This window comes from Emydura macquarii, unplaced genomic scaffold (genome assembly GCF_026122565.2).
Source record: "Emydura macquarii macquarii isolate MOO-44397 ecotype Brisbane River unplaced genomic scaffold, CSIRO-AGI_Emac_v2 contig_2768, whole genome shotgun sequence".
Lineage (NCBI taxonomy): Eukaryota > Metazoa > Chordata > Testudines > Chelidae > Emydura > Emydura macquarii.
The window spans coordinates 42,075,342-42,093,016 of NW_027132905.1; the positions used below are offsets into that span (position 1 = coordinate 42,075,342).

The 17,675-nt window shown below is 49.1% G+C and overlaps 1 protein-coding gene across 1 annotated transcript in view; it reads right to left on the reverse strand.

The window, feature by feature from the left end:
* The window catches only part of TMEM88B (transmembrane protein 88B), a 39,388-nt gene extending 23,511 nt beyond the window's left edge, over positions 1-15,877 (reverse strand). Inside the window, exon 1 of the mRNA XM_067567239.1 lies at positions 14,728-15,877. Coding sequence (XP_067423340.1) covers positions 14,728-14,997 — 270 coding nt within the window. The 5' untranslated portion in view covers positions 14,998-15,877. The remainder of the gene's footprint in view (positions 1-14,727) is intronic.
* Positions 15,878-17,675: the final 1,798 nt, after the last annotated feature.

A 17,675-nucleotide genomic window follows, 5' to 3' on the forward strand; every position in this document is an offset into this window, starting at 1 on the left:
CTCCCGCACACATGGCCCGATTCTGTGTCACCCAGCTCCATGTGCACCAGTGTCAAGTGTGTGCAAAACTCTGTGATTCTCATCTGGCAGCATTTCACACCCCTTGCTGCACTCGTTACCTGGGTTATCAGAGACCATCAGAGAACCAGGCACACAGTATCCATGTCTGGAGAGCAATCGAATCCGTATCTTGATGGACAAATATGCTTTGAAAGATCTAAAGCAGATGAATTCAGATTCTGTTCCATTTCTATGCCTGTTGCCATTCCACAGAGGACTCCTAGGTTCTATTCTTGACTCGTGATGTGACCTTGGCTAAGTCCTCCATCCCTCTGTACCTGGCTTAGCCCATGTCTATACTAGAGAGCTTACAGTGGCACAGCTGTATCAATGCAGCTGTGCCGCTGTAAGATCTCCCGTGTAGCCGCTTGGGAGAGTCTCTCCAGCCGACTTAGCGCTGTCCACATTGGTGCTTCTATTGGTGTAACTTATGTTGCTCAGGGGGGTGTTTTTTTCACATAACATAAGTTATACTGACAGAAGTGCTAGTGTAGATGTAGCCTTAGGGATTGTTGACACAGGGACATAGCCCAGACTAGCTATTGTGATTTAAATTCACATCCTGGCTTATTTCTCAGTAGGTTTTCCATATAAACAAGCCCTCGGTTTCCACTGCTGCAAGATACCTAGCACCCCCAGAGAGGGTTGCAGTGTACATTGGGCCTGGTTCTGAGCTCACACCAGTGCAAATCAGGAGTGACTCCACTGATGTCAGTGACGAGACCCCAGCGTGCAAAGCGTGCGAGCTCAGGTGTTGTAAGCTCTTCGAGATCCCTGCGTGAAAGGCACCACACAAGTGCAGTTCTCATTTTATCTCAATAGCAGCCCGCCACAGCTCTGCCTCCCAGCCCACCCATAGCCAGAGCACTGCTTTGTGAGAAACCCAAGGCTGATTTCTCATTGTTCTTCTAACCCAGTGGCCCATTTCCCCCTTTCAGCCCTAACATCAGGGCCGTTGTAGGCTAACATTTTCCCTTTAGGAAGACACCAGGAGTCAGCCTGTGCAGTGGACAGGTTCATTCAGTATCATGCACACCACATGCTTGCAATCTGAATGATTTGCTCTTGGGGGAGAGCGAGCCCCTTTCACTCCCTCATGGCAAAAAGAACAAGCCATGGGGGCGGCAAAGGACCTCTGGCTCGGTGGAGCCAATATATGGCTTCTGCCCCAGCCAGTTACACTGCAGGATGGAATGACCCATTGGTCCCTTCTCCCCCGGCTCGATTTGCAGAGGGGCTGAGCACCCACTGCTCCCATTGACTTCCGGAGGAAATCGGGCCCAGCCGGGCAGCCAATATTAACAGCCACGCTTGAGTGTTTCAGCTTGTGGCTGTTGCCTGGTGATAATAACAACAGCAGACGCTTACTGAACCACTATTGATCGTGAGCCTCTGAGAAAATGACTGCCAGGGCTCCATGGGGCTGCTGGTTATTCATCTCGGCAGCAGGCGCGCAAGCAGCTGTTTGTCCCAGGGAACAAGGCCGACACTTTGTGTACAGAAGCCATCAGCTGAATTAAAGATAAAATCCAAATTGCCTCCTTGGGACTGGAATTTAAACAAACAAGACTGTGACTATAATGTCTTCCCAGCAGCCCATCTGCTGTCCTTAACGGCCACACCTTTGCCTCTCCCTGACGGGGTGGAGGTGACCAAGTGCTGGGGGGAATCTACGACTCGCCTTTGGATGGGAATAGCCTGCCGGGGTGGAATTCCCCTGCACGCAGCGGGTTCTGCAGGGGCCCCGTGCAACATCGGGTGAATTTCAGCCTTTCAACAGCCGCTGCAGAATTGACAGCTTTCCCAGCCGTGGAGTCGGCTGACGAGGAAGGAGGGAACCAGTCCCAGGTCTGACAGGTTCATGGTTGCAGTGAACAGGACTTTGAGAGGCCGAAGACTTCCCTCTTTGTCCTTAACCTCCGGCTGAGAGATCAGCTCAGAACAGCTACCATGGACAAAGCCAGGAGTGCCCGTACTGTGGTGCCTGTCTGGCTTGGTGCTAGAGCAGCTGCTACCTGTGGATTGTGAAGGTCCCCGGCCGGGATCACATGCAGGTTACACACGAGTCTGACTGACAAATGGGATGCTCTGTAAATAGCGAATGGCCCGATCCTTCTGTGGGAACTGTGGGCACTTAGGACCAGGAAGACAGACTCCTACACCCCCCCCCCCACTCCCTGCTGTACAGCTAGGGAGGGAAGGAGTCTGTCTCGGTCACGTGGAACTGCTGGGAAGTGGGGATGCAAGCGGCATGGACGGGGGAAGAGGCAATTGCTGCCGCACAGAGTCTGCACAAGGAAAGAGGAGGGCTGCGAGTCTGGGCGGCCCCTCCCCGTCTGCCATGAAGAGGCAGGGTTCTAGACAGGGTGGGAGGGGAGCAGCCACACCAGGTTTGTCCAGCCATAGCATGGATGTGGGGAGTGGATCAAGGATCCTGGCCCAAACCTGGAAAAAGGGGCTGATGCCCGGGGGGAACGGGTGAAAGGGTTTGGGCTGTTACTGGCGGTTGTTGGAGACAGGACATGGGACCACACAGACCACGAGTCTCATCTGGGGTGGCGATTCCCACATTGCCACCCAGAACAAAATGACCCTTTGCGTTTACATTGCGCTGGTTTCAGGATGCTCTGCAGCAGCCAGCGAAAGCGGCTGGGCATTTCTACCCGGCTGGATTTGACATCGAATTCTGTTCTGCTTCTCTTTTTATAATTAAGCTCAAAACATCAGAGAAGTGTTGTTCATCCAACATTTGGTCTGTTAGCAGGAGAGGGACCAATACATAGCAGGGACTTCATCTGCCTTGCCGTTTTCAGAAATAGCTCCTGCCATAATGGCTACAAGAAGTGAGTTTTGAAGTGAGGTTTAACAGAGGCTGTTTCACTGGGTCTGTCTAGCTTTTCTCAGACTTAGGACAAAACAGTCCGTATTTATGAATATATAACAATCATAAAATGCTGGCCCCTTGGGCTCTCAATGGAATCTTCCCTGAGTAAGGAATTACTAAGGAAAGCAGGACCTGTCCCACTCATAATTATTCAGCAATTCAAAATACGAATTCTTTGCACTCCTACAACTCCTCAGCTTCCAAAGCATTTCACAAGCATGAATGAAGCCCCACCACATCCCTGTAACATAACTGAGTCTTATTATTTATTATCCCCATTTTACTGATGGGGAATCTGAGGCACAGAGGTGTTTAGTGACTTGCCCCAGGTCCCATAGCCGTTCTGTGGCTGCCCTAAGGAGCAAGTCCTGTTTCCAGGATGAGACCAGCTTTGTTGTGTTGATTGGCAACCACTCAACTCTCCTCTGGGAGATGGATCTTCCCCACACACCGCAGCTAACATGAAAAAAGGTCTTCTCCAAATGGCTTCCACTTTTAAACGAGAAGGGTTGAGAGTGCAGAGCAGAGCCTGTCATGGGGAATGACTAGGGAACAAAGTATCAGGTGGGAGGCAGATCAGGTCTAGGGGAAGCCACCAAGTTGAAGGTCGACAGTGTGATTTGCCCTGTAACAGGAAGTTTAATGGGCTGTCAGTGCCGTGGGCTAAGCACAGGATCTCAGCTAAGGCATCAGGGGACATGCTGGATGCGGTAAACATGCAGACCATGCTGCAACTCAATCCATCCACCTCTCACGCCACCTCTCCTGACCGGCTCCAAATCCCTGAGCTAGCCTTTATTAGCCCAGCAAAATGCTAGTGTCAGGATCAGGCTGTCAAGGTGCAGCGTGGGAGGCTGTACTGGTTTTGGGAAGGCATGACAAGTAATTAGGGTCCGTAACTGACTAGGAAGCTTGCAGCTTATTTGGATTGCTCACAGTAAACAGAGCTGGCATGGCAGTCTGAGAGCACCCACAGCTGCCTGCATGAGGAAAATGTCAGCGCCAACAAGGAACGTTTGCCAGTGAAACCTCCTGAGGGGGCAGGGACAGATCCCCATCCACACTATCTCCACAGAGAATCTCCTTTCTGCAGCTGACATATCAATAGACTCTTCCAGGGCTGCTCTGTGTAGGAAGACACGCCTGGGCCCCACGCTGCCTGTGAGAAGTCATGGGCACTTGGTATGCTTCATGTGCCATGCCTTTGAAGAAGCAAGTCTTTTCAGACTTCATCCTGAGTTCCTTGAGCAGTGAGAGCTCTGAGCCATCCTGCATTGGCAGCAGGATGAACTGGGTCACCAAAGAAGTCCTGTCCTGCCCATCCCTAGACTCTGAGTTTACGAACCTCTCAGCCATCACACTAACTGTCACACAATAGGGGAGATTCATCTACTTCAAGAGGGTCCTGGGGAGCCAGGGATGTCCAGGGACACCGAAGATACTGCGTGAGGAGTGGAAGGGGGGGGGGGGACGATGCATGTACAGACTGTGACAGGTATTACTAAGGAAGTTTCTGAGACACATTCAAGTGCTGATGTGAGTAGCTGAAACTCGATTAACTTCAACGGAGCTGCAAATGCTCATGTCAGTAGTCTGATGGATGTTATGGAGCATTTTCAGTAGAAATCAATAAAGTTCAGACGCTGCTTTAACCGTAAAGCACCCGCTCCCAGCAGTCAGGAGCTCTTAAATTTGCTAAACTGGGCTGCAAACCTCAGAAGAACAGGCTTGGGGGTGAGATTAACAGCACTTCTGCTTTGAGTCCTGGCTGAAAATGCTAGGGAACGGTTTTTCTCATGGCAGCTAGTCTCTTCCAGATTTATCTGGATCTGAGCAGCGCCAGGGCATGCAGAAGTGAAAGAGGAAAAACCTTTTCAGAGCCTCCAGAACAGCATCGGTTTGAGTCTAGAAACAGACAATGGTTCAGGGCAGGTCAGAGCTTCTATTTGATCCAAATCCACTGGTCCCCCTCTCATGGGGATTGATACCTATGCAAACAAGATTCTGTCCCTGTAAAAAGCCACCAAAGGAAAGTAACATAAGGGGAATAAGGATAAACTCCCATATCGCTGCAAGAAAATCAATGTCTCTAGTCAGATGCCTCCCTGTTTACAAGGCAAACGCACACTGCACCAAAGAAAATATGATGCATCCGATCCCAATTACTGTTCTGCAGAGACTAATTCTGACAAAGTCTGGGTGATTTGTTCATTTTGTTATTAGGTAGCGCTACCCTTGGGTGCCCAGGCAGGGAGTTGTAGGAAATCAATTCATAATTAACATCTCCAGTGGCAGAGGCTTTGGGGGAAGCTGTGAAAGGCTGGTTTTGGCCCTTTGGGGCTAGATTGTGGTAGCTTTACTCAGAGCAAGTAATGCCTTGCTCCACAGGTCCTCCGAATGGAGACTTACCGTGCAAGGTACTGTTCAGTATGAGACAGGTACTACAGCGCGGCCCTTGGTGGTGTATTTTTTATACACCGGAGCAGCGTGAGGGCTAGTGAATCTGACAGTGGTCCCTACAGAGGTCAAGAAACCTGGGGCTCGATTATACCCATCCTGCCTCTTGCCTCTCTCCCACACTCAGGAATACCGTAGATCCCTTGAGGTTCTCAGGCATTGCAGGGTGCAATAAAGGATGAAGTGTTCTAGGGGTAGGGAGATCGGGGTGTTGCTGGACTATAAATACAATGGCACATCTGGGTGTCTTGTGCCAGAGCTGGTTATTAGTTTTAGGCGTGTTAGCAGTGACATCTGCGCCTGCCTGCTTCTAAACAGTGATTAGCATGACAAAGCCGTCTCTGTTTATGAGCTAGCAAGAGCCACGGACACTTGGTGTGATAACAGCAGCTCGCTGCTTTGCCATAGTGTTCTGAGGCTGTCACGGTGACAAAGCTAAAATGCCCGGAACAGCGCCTATGTCAGCTACTGAGAGCAAAATCATCCCCGGGAAAGCACGAGACAGGGCCAGCCTGCCACTTGCAGTTCATGCACTGTTGCGTTAGCTGCGCAATACACCTTACGGCTTCATCAGAAGGTCCTGGCTCATCCCTCGGGCGAGGGGATAAATGCCCGCAGTCAACAGTACCGTCTCTGTGTGTTGCGTCTCCGCATTCAAAGAGCTTCAAATGAATGCACTTAGGCGCCATATGACAAACTAGCTGTCTCCCAAACTATACATCCGCTCTGGCTAGAGGCCTGCACGGCACTCACTGAATGCTGCCAAGTGCATCCTCTTGCAGTGTACCCTGGGACTTGAGGAAATCCTGGCATGGTGTATTCAGAGACTGGATGTCAGCTGCTTCAATGCCCATGCCCAGCGGGGATCCTCTTTGGGCATTAAGGACGGCATGTGGTATATATTATTATTAAAACAGCACCTAGAAGCTTCAACCAAGATCAGGGCCCTATTGTGCTAGGTGCTGTACACACACAGTAAGAGACCGTCCCTGCCCCAAGGAGCTCCCTGGCTGAACAGACAAGGAGGGGAGAAAGGAAGTACGATCACCCTCATTTTACAGGCATGGTCTGTGGCCCAGATGGATTCAGTGACTTGCCTGGCGCCACATAGGGAGCCTGTAGCAGAGCTGGGAATTAAACCCCCAACCTCTTGAGTCCCACCCCGGTGCCCAAACCACAACCTCAGCCTTTCTTGCTTTGCTAAGTACCAACCACGGCGCAGCACTTCCACGCCCAACCCCCTCATCCAGGAGGTCAAAGCGCATTACACAGATCTAGCTAAGCTTCACAATATGCCGGTGAGGTGAGTGAGTAAATAAGGCAGGATGGAATTAGGTGACTTGCCCAAGATCACACAGTGTCAGAGCCGAGAAGAGAAGCAGGAGTTCTGACTCCCAGTCCCATGCACTCAAGAGGGAAGGCTGCTTGGCTGGCTGGCAACAAGACATCCCACGTTTAGCATTGTAATGTGCCAAATCCTACGGCTTTGTCTAGACTCAAGGGAAAGGCATTATCTACCAATCCTGTTCACTAAAACCCTCTTCAGCAGGACTTTGCACCTAGCCCAGACGCAGTTTAACACCCTATGACCCTAGGGTGATGGCTGAGATCTGTTAGATCAGTGGTTCTCAACCTTTTTTTCATTGTGGACCCCTAAAAAATTTCAAATGGAGGTGCGTACCCCTTTGGAAATCTTAGGCACAGTCTGCGGACCCCCAGGGATCCACGGACCACTGGCTGAGAACCACTGTGTTAGATGTATCTACAACCACAGCTTTAGATCCTTTGACACATCAGTTTCCACTGGTGGTGAGAGTAGCCTTGCTCAACAATAGCATTGATTCTTGCGGGTGGGAGGGGTTAGTATTTTAGCAATAGATTCTCCATCAACCTGTGGCCATTTATTAACTTGAAATGAACATTACTGACCAAATGCTCCCGTTAAGAACAGCAGTGGCTTCCTCAGTGCCGAAGGAAGACAAGACCCTCAGTTCCTGTGCTTTCAGGCCCTGGTCTGTCAGCCTGCATCAGGGGTCTTGCACCTTTGTGTTCAGAGAAATGGATTGAGAGTACTTGGATTAAGATGCGCTTATTCATCAGATGGGACGAATAAATCTATTTGAAGGCAAAATTCTCAGCAAGTAGTGATCAATTACTTGCAAGTGGGAAGCTCATCAGGATGATCCTAGAACAGTTGCCTCCAGCATCAGACAATACAGCTTCCACCTCCCTTTGTTACACAAAGTTATTTATAACTTTTTGTTATCTTTTCTTATTCCTATGTGTTAGCCTCTCACTTCCATGTTAACTCTCCACCCCTAACAGTACAGGTTTAGTGTTAGTTCACACCAGTCTTTTCTAGACCTTTAGTTATTTTATCTTTTTTTTTTCTTATAAACATGATTGATCTGCAATTTCTTATACATGTGCCATTCTACTTAGGCTTACACTGTTAAATATTATCAGAACAGACTCTTAAAATTCACAGCAGGCTTCTATCAGGACTAAAAATGCCTTCACTCATAGACTCAAACGCTAAGGTCAGAAGAGACCAATATGATCATCTAGTCTGACCTTCTGCATAGAAACTCACCCACCCACTCCTGTAATGGACCCCTGACCTGTGACTGAGTTATTAAAGTCCCCAAATCATGGTTAAAGATTTTAAGGTACAGAGAATCCACCAGCAAGTGAGCTGTGCCCCATGCTACAGAGGAAAGTGAAAACTCCCAGAGCCTTTGCCAATCTGCCCTGGGGGAAAATTCCTTCCTGACCCCAGATATGGCGATCAGTTAAACCCTGAGCATGTGGGCAAGACTCACCAGCCAGACACCCAAGAGAGAATTCTCTGTTATAACTCAGAACTCACCCCATAAAACGTCCCGTCACAGGCCATTGGCATATCTACCACCAGTAGTCAAAGATCAGTCAATTGCCAAACTAAGCTGTCCCATCATAGCATCCCCTCCATAAATTTATCAAGCTCAGTTTTGAAGCCAGCTAGGTTTTTTGCCCACACTGCTCCCCTTGGAAGGCTATTCCAGAACTTCACTCCTCTGATGGTTAGAAACCCGCGTCCCAACCCTTTGTTGTGGGAAAAGTAATAGGAAGGTGCAAAGCAAATGTCCAGAGCCTAGAGAGAAGCGCATCACCTTGTGTCCTCTCGCCACTGGTGTAAATGGGAGGAGAACCGAGAGCAAGCGTTTTGGGCACAGAGCAGCGGGGATTTAACTCGATGCCATATTTTAACAAAGAGGGAAGTTTAATCTGTTGACAGTGATTTATTTCCATGAGGAGATTGCCTGGATTTTACCAGCACTAACTCCATTCGGCTCTCCTCTCTAGCTAGCAGATGTTCATGACCACACTAGACATTTCTTAGAGGTGCGTCTGAGGATAATAGATGATGAGGTGAACCCCTACACTCAATGTTTCTGAAGGTAAATCTTGGACCAAGCCCTCGGCTGGGGTAATGTTGCATAGCTCCACTGAGGTCAATAAAGCTGTACTGATTCACACTGGGTAAAGATCTGTCCCTGGGGTGTCTTTTTGTTTTGTAATAAGAGCTTCTAATTCTCTCTTGTTCCTTCAGCCCTCCAATAAAGTCACCCACCTGCACAGATTGGATCATTTTTCATGCCCTATACCCATGCTGGGCACTCTACGGCACGGGGCAGAGATGGGATGCAATGGAATGCAGCAGCTCACTTAGGAGATGCAGTTTATGTTATTAAAAGGAAGGGAAATAAATGTTATTTTCAATATTTTTCAGTGCACTGAGCTGAGTAAAACAGGTGGATGCAGGTGCTTTTAGCTTAGGGCTCTGTTCGGCAGGAAGGCAAATGACAGCTGGGGCATACTTGAAATTGACAATACTGAAGGACCCAGTCCTGCAGGGGAAACTCACAGTGGAGTCAATGGGCGATTTCCTGAGTAAGCAGTTCAGTATCCATCCCTAACACAGAGAGAGAGAGAGAGAAGAAATGGGTTCCTACACAGTTTATTTCTAACAATTCCTGATTGGTAATCACAGCCCAGGCTTGCAAACACAGGATTCCCAGATGCAGTGTTGACTCCTGAGAGTTGTCCCATATGGTTTCAATGGAGGAGTCGTGGCACTAAGCTCTCTACTAGATAGTACATCTGTGCAGAACTGGGCCCTGAGAAAGGGAGCACTTTACACAGACTGCTCCAACTACCCATCAACTCACTGGAAAGTCTTTGTCTTTGCTGGATAAGGCTCTTTATGAACTACAACAAATCTAATCACATAGACCCTAATCCAGCTTTACTGAGGTCAGCTGAGTCTTGCCACTGATTTCCAGGCTGTGTTGGATCTGGGTCAGAGAGAGAAAAAACATGGGAGGCTGTAGTTTTCGGCAGTGGACTTATCCGGGGACACTGGTCACACCAATGGTTTCATCTGGTTTGTGTATCATGCATGGTTATTACATTTATTGCTGTCTTTAAGCATCTGATGAATTGCGTAGTTCAGGCTAGTGGCAAAAACCAGAGCAGCGTAGGGTATGTGTTCTTACTTTTTAATCCCCTGGTCTGACTTTAATCCTTTCCACTAAAGCGTGATGCCAGCCTGACTTCTATTCGGTGTGCAGCGTCATTAGATGTTGTCCTCTGATTTCTGAGGTTTATTTTAGTCATCAGACTGGATCAGTATTTGGATGGAAACCTTCTCAAAGGATGGGTGCTGAACACTGACTGACTGACAGCTCCTTCTCAGGTGTTTTAAGATGGGCGCCCAAAAATGGAGACACCCAGAATCACTAGTGACGTTTGCAAATGTGAGCCGTACACACCCGGCCCTGATCCAGCTTTGAGATTTGCATACGTGAACCCCTCTGCCCACACAGTGCCCCCTTCACATCAGGGGAGCACTGCATGGACACAGGACTGCTCCCAACCACTTCTCAAAGCAAGATCAGGGCTTGAGCCTGAGATCTTCAACTGTACTTGGGTGCCTAAGTCCCATTGATTTTAACAGGAGTTGGGCTCCTAAATACCTTTGAAGATTTGGGCCTGAGTCTTTGTTTGCCAAGATGTTCTATTGTCTCCTTTCGCCCAGAGAGGAAAACAGAAGTGTGATGGCACAAGGACGGAGATGTTCATATCATGTCCCCACGTCAGACAAATGAGCAAACCAGGGAAATATAATGAGACACAGAAATCCATAAACATTCTTTATAAATCCCCCCAAAAAACTCAGAGCAGAGCGTCCACCTGAAGCCAACACGCAGAGAGGCAGAATACCGAAGAGCAACAAAATGAGTTTTTCAATGGGAATAAATAAAAAACGGCAACTGGGAAGCTGGCCCTCACCACACGCTCAGATCTGCAGGACGGGGCATGTGCGTATCTTTTATCAAATGTGATTATTATTATCATCACGAGGTAAGTCACAGAGAAGGACACTTGCAGGAAGAGGGCTTAATTAAAATGAAATTAACAAAAACAAATTAAAGGCCGGGGGGAGATGGCTGCCCCAGGACTAGGAGCCGGCTGCTATCGCTGCCTCTGGAGTGCTGATGCTGCAGGGGAGTTACCGAGAAATATTGTGACATTAAAATGCAAACTGCTGTGAGTAACTGAAGCTGCGCAGAATTCTCTGTCGACCCCGGCAATGTATTTACTTGATCTGTGTCACAGCTGCTTGTTAATTAAAACAGGAATAAAAAATTACACCTGACAGAGCTACAGCTCCCCAGCATCCTGGGGAGTGTCAGAATAAATCCTAGAGCACTCCTGCCAGCATTCACAGGGTTAAGTCTTTCCTCTTTGGAGCAAAGCACACATCCCATATGACTGGCACCCTGCTGAGTGGATTCTGATCTCACATTGGTGTCAATCATGAGGAACTTCAGGGAAGTCAGTGGAGTTACACTGGGCTAAAACTGGTGCAAAAGCTCCTTGAATAACAAGGGGCTAAATCTCCTTGAGCAAAATTTCCAATGACTTCAATGGGAATTTTGCCTAAGCAAGGGGAGAGCAGAAACTAACTGACGTCTTCAGCTTTGGGCCCTCAGAGAAATCAGCAATACAGAAATCTGCCTTTCCTCCAGACCCGCCCAAGTATTGCCTTTCCTCCAGACCCGCTCCTAAAATATACGAGACAGACCAAAAGCTGACCCGATTTCTTCTCCCTCTATAAAAGCCCACACGCTTAAATACAAGATCAACCCAAGCTTTGAAGCCTGCCTCTGGATTTGCCTCGGAATTTGATCTCCCCCCAAATTTCAAATCTGGAGTTCTGGTCTCCAATATATTTAACAGCGGGCACGTCAACATGGCCTGTTCTCTGTACGTCAGTCGGAGTTTTCCCCTAATATTACAGGAGCGGAGTGGGGAAAAAGAACTTCAGTGTGGAAAAGAATCGGTTTGCTGTAGAGGCTAAGCATGTGTCAAAGCGAGGTGAGATGCGTCATGAAACAGAGGTAGCTGTAACCTGCTCAGCGAAAGCTCACCTGGCAGCCTGCCAGGGTCCGAGGAGGGTAGAACACTAGTGGGGCTCACCCACATGAGACACCCAGCACCCGAGGGCCATGGGAGCTATGCAGTGGTCAGCTCCTGCCAGGAGACTGGGCTGGAGACTTGCAGGTTCCCTTGAAGGTTTGAGCTGGGCACATAACTCAGACTTCCCAGGGGATCTTCCCACCAAGACCCAGAGAATGCCCTTATCATCCTGGACACTGTCGGGGGGAAGGATCTTGTGATTGTCAAGAGGAAGGGGACGCTATGGTTCGGGGGGAGGAGGGGGCGGATGTGGGCAATGGGATACTTGCCAGCTTCTCTTCTGGGTGAACAAACCTCAGCCCAGTCGCATTAATATTCCCCAAGCAGGGGCTGAAGTTTGCACACACATCTGACCTCGACCCCACGGGAAGCTTCACACAGGTCTAGCGAAAGGCCCGTGTTCCTCAAGGAGGGAACTCCCCCAGTGCACCAAGCCTATTGCAAATCCCTCCTCAAATGCCATGGAGATGGGATCTTTCACTTCCCCTTTTCAGGCCAAAAGGGACCGCTGCATTAACATCTCATCCAGCAACTAGCACCCCTTTAGTCCTGCACTGAGTGTCAGGGCTGGCAGGAACCCAACCACTGAAACCTCCTATGGCACTAGGGGAAAGCTCCATCAGCTGAGCTACAGCATTATCTGCTGAGCTCAAACCATCGGTTGCCTTGGGTCTGAGCGAGCATCCCAGAGAACTGCTTTAACCCTTTCAATGAGGACATTTTGCAGATGGCCAGACAAAGGAGTTCACAGGTGGCCGTGTGCCTGAACACACACACCTGACTGCATTATCATCCAGTCTGCACCCAAGCCCTCTACTAAATCTGCACGTAAACGAGAAGAAATGAGCATTGAAAGAGACCACGATTACACATCGCTGAATAAACAGTAAAGAACATCATGCATACCCTGGGCCTGACCCTTTTATGCCAGTGCAAACTGCGTGTAAAACACGATTCTTCAGGATCTAGGACCCCTTTACACTAGCCCCAATGAGTACCCAAGCAACAGAGACTCAGACTCTAGATTCTCCTCTTGGCTCTTTGCTGGCTCACTGTGCAGCCCCAAGCAACATGTGCAACTTCGCTGTGCCGCAGTCTCCACGTCTCTGGAAGGAAGGGAACAGCTGTGTGCTGTCCACCCTGGAAGGTGGGTGCCCTGGATGAACTAGTGTCTCTCAGGGCTTGGAGATCTTTAGGTTATTGGACATGTGGAATTCAGCACACTCTGTTCCCTTATCAAAGCACCCCGGCACAGCCTGTGAATGGGAGCCACCCGGCATGCATCAAGCAGAGCAGAGAATCCCTTCGAATGCACAGCAAGCCACATGGCGACATGAACCCCGAAGACCAACCCCTGCCTCGGCTGCATCACCCAACTCCCATTATCTGCTCTGGGAGCTTTGCCTGAGTGGGGATGCATTGTTGTCAGATCTCTTTACAAATCAGTACGGGCAACTCGTCAGCCTGCTGCCCAGGAAACAGTCTCCTGCAGTTGGGGTGGGACAAGGGTAAAGACGGGATTTCTTGGTCAAGATTCAAATATTGGTGTAAAGGGAACTTGAAATCTCAGGCCCCGGAGGTTGGAGCTAAACTCCCTGCATTCAGGAGAGAGGATACTTACTTGCTTGCCCCAATGCAGAGAGTTTATCTAGCCCCTTTCCCCCCATGCCAGGCTGAGAGTGGCCTAACCGAACAGTACAATGCTTTTGTTTTCTCCTAGGAAATATTTTATTAGTGGAAAAAAACCCTGCTGTTTCTATACCAGGAATGGACTTAAAGCCAAGCCGGCTCAAGCCATGATTTTATCTGGGTGGGGACTGGATATTCTGGAGCAGGGGTTCTCAAGCAGGGGCATGCGTCCCACTGCGAGTAGGCAGAGGTCTTCCAGAGGGTACATCAACTCATCCAGATATTTGCCTAGTTTTACAACAGGCTACATAAAAAGCACTAGCGAAGTCAGTACAAACTAAAATTTCATACAGTCAATGACTCGTTTATACTGCTCTATATACTATACACTGGAATGTAAGGACAATATTTATATTCCACTTGAATTATTTTATAATTATATGCCAAAAACAAGGAAGAAAACGATTGTTCAGTAATAGTGCGCAGCAACACTTGTGTATTTTTAGGTCTGATTTTTGTAAGCAAGTGGTTTTTAAGTGAGGTGAAACTTGGGGGACACAAGACAAATCAGCCTCCTGAAAGGGGTACAGTCGTCTGAAAAGGTTGAAAGCCACTGGTCTAGGAAGTTGGTCTCGATCTTTTTTTGTTCCTTAGCTTCTTACCAACGACCATTGCTCCCACCTGTGAATTACACCTTAGTGGCCTCTGCTGAAAGGGGAAGGCAAGGAGCACTCGGGAAGTGTTAGAATAAGGACCTGACCCAATGTCCAGTGAAGTCAAAGGCCAGACTCCCGTCCATTTTGATGGGCTTTGGATCAGGCCCTACAGGAGAACTGTTGCTAAAGTAAAGTCAGGTCTCCTGGGGGACTTTGAAGCAGTTGCAGTGACTGGCGTGCAGAGATGCTCATACCCCACTGCACATTCTGGACGTGCGTCTGTCTATCTGTCTGTTTGTCCCTCACCCCCACTAACTCAGACACACACACTCGCTCACTCCTCCCACACACACGTCTTTTGAAAATTAAGCTAATGTTGAGAAATCCCAGCCTGGTTTTTAAAGCCTCTGTTCCCGCCCTTTTTTCCTCCAAGGGGTTCAGGAAAGAATCCCAGGGCAGCCGGGGTCCCTGTACTGGGTCTGGTGCTGAGGCCCATGCGGGGCCGTGCTCACTTACCCGGGAGTGGCACTGAAAGCCAAAGTACACCACCACGATGGTCGGCAGCAGCACGATGGCAAAGATGGCGACCACCAGGAGCACGTTCACGAGAAGGACCAGCGAGTTCGTGGCGACCACCAGCAGCGTCCAAGCCCAGCAGCAGCAGGCGCTCCGCGGCTCCCTGGGAAGAAGCTGGTCATCCATGTCATAAGGAGGGAGGCTGGGCATCATCCGGGCCGTGTCGGACAGATTGTCCGCTTCAAAGTCCTCCATCTCCTGGTCGGACATTCTCCAAGAAGCTTCTTATTCCTCTTTCCCCCTGCCTTTGCTGTTGGCCACGAACCTGAACGTGGAGCTCTGGGGCTTTGTTTCCTCAGCCTGAAGCCAGCAGAGAATGACTAGCCGGACAGCAACATCAAGGACACTAGGGATGGTGCATCGCAGCCTGGCCAGGCCAGGATCGTGCCCTGCAGTATAGCCTCTTCCAGCACTGCCTCTGTTGTAGTTTGAGAACAGAGCTGCGCCGGCTGGAAGTTTGGTCATGAACCAGCTACTGGCTATTGCTTTGCTTTTGAATCCATAATGTTTCCTTGTTTTCTCTTCCACGCGCTCTCCGTCTTCTGTGGCTCTTCCTTATGGGAATACAGTCCCAAGGAGTTCCCGGCAGTTTCTGTCCTAGCCTCGATGTGCTGCATGGCTCCTGAGATTGCCTCGTTTTAGCATCCTCTTACAGCTTTCAGCATGTCCTGCTTTCTAAGAATCTGAGGCTCAGGCACTTTCAGAGACTCTTCCGTGACTTTGAATCCTCTATTTGTGGCCAGTATCCCAGAACCAAGCAACTACCCAACTTTCTTCCAATTGATGTGCCCGGTGAAAAGAACAAGCGAGAGCTGCTTCTTCCTCCCCGTTGGAATCCCTGCCCGCTGTGCAGTGCTGAAAGCAACGAGACAAAAGCTGACTGGAGCAGCATGTGTGGTTTCGGTGCACACAGCTGTCTGCCTTCCCAGGCACTTAGACGGGAGCAGTGTCTTCCCTTCTGAGCTGGCTCCGGAGCTGTGCAACACTGCGCTGTTCACAGGGTTGACTCTCAAGCTGCTACCTCAAATTTGCTGCCTGCGCGAGCCAATCCTCTGCAGCTTGTTTCTCCACCCAAGCCACTTAGCATCCAGCCCCCGGGTACCACTCTCTGCCCACTTTCCCAGGTCAGGATGGTCTTTTCTGACATTGAAATTGCTCTGTCCTCAACTCTCCCACCACAATTTCTTTGCAGATAAAAGACTTGAATACGGTAACAGACTGATAATCATTGCCCCTCCTATCCAGGGATCTCAACATGCTCTGCAAACAATAACTCTTTTTTAAGGCAACAAGAACTGCAATGAATGAAGGTCTTTTGCTTGACTTGTGATCACTCCCATGTGAAGAACTGGAGATTATTTCTCTCACGCTGATATAAAGCACTTTACATATGTAGTCTCAGCATCTCTGGAGGAAGGAAACATCCTCATTGAGCAGATGGGGAAACTGAGGCAAACACAGGTTGCATGTCTTGCCCAAGGTGAATGGCTAATCAGTAGCATGGTAGGGAGTGGAACCCAGCAGTCCTGGAGTGCAACTTCAGACCCCTTTGCCCTAGAATGAGCATACAATACAAACCTTGTGTGAGATCAACAATTTCATGGGATACTGGAGGGGGAAAAAAAAAAGGGCTTTCCAAGAGACGGACTAGAGTTCGGCAGGAAAAGATTATTTTTCCTCCAGGAAAGATTTCAAAATTCCAGGGGTGATTTCCAGCCTGTGATATAAACTCAAACATTTTTCGATAAAAATCAAACATTTTGCGTGGAAATTTCCCTGTTGGCAAAAAAAAATAAAAGCCTTTTTCCTGTTGGAAAAAAAATTCTGATGACTAATCTTGGGTGTGTTTGGCCCTGACAATTCTCTTCATCTTGTCCGTGGTATTGTGAGCCCCTGTGGCATGCCCGGCTGCTATGGTGATGAGTGCAGTCGAAATATTAGGGTTAAATAGAGTAGACAGAGTTTGCTGGAAGGTGCTGGCCAGACGTGCTCTGCAGACTAGAGTCTTATCAGCCAGCTGGCAGCCTCAGGAGTGGCTGCAGAGTCCTTTGGAAGGAATGGGGATTCTGGAAAGCTCAGTGGAGGGAATGGGAAACAGCAGTTTGATTTGCACGTGGGAGAACAGGAAATTCAGGCTGTAGCGTGTGTGGGCTCAGAAATGGGTTGTGCCTCTCATAGTTTGGCCGTGGGAGCAGAGAAGTGTGTAGCCTTCTGTCTTGACTTCCGAGAATCCTTGGTCTCCTCAATGTTCACTTGGGTGAGAGTTGTTCAGATCAATCCTTGTCTGCACAGCACATGTGAAGGATGTGATGAGAGGTTTTCTGAGCAAGCACAGGCCTCCCAGCAGAAGCACACAGTTGACTTTCCTTGCTCCTCATTATATAACCTGTAGTCCTGATGACTTGTCCTTGGGAGTGATTCTTTCAGGAAAGCACCTTTTGCTCCTGGGAAGCTCCCCTCGAAGGACTCTGTGCTTGAAATCAGTGCCAGACGAGGACTGCATTAGCGTGAATAGGAGCCACGTTCAGGGAGAGAAGCACCCTGCCAAGCTGGTCTGAAATGTTTCTGCACACCCAGGCTCCCTGAGCTGAGAGTTCCTGGGAGCTGCTGCACACACAGACAACAGCTAGATTGCAACAGCCATGTTATCCCCAAGGTAGTGCTGCTAGAGAGAAGCAGAGTGTTTGAGCAACACAAATGCAAAGTGCAGGCTTTACTTTCTCAGCACTGACATGGGGCTTGAGGTATTCTTAATTAATTTGTATTGATCAAAATCAGGGCCCTGCTGTGCTAGGGGCTGTACATACACATAGTGAGACAGTCCCTCCCCAAAGCACTTGCATGCTCAATAGACAAGTCAGACAAAGGGAGGATCATTATCCCCCTTT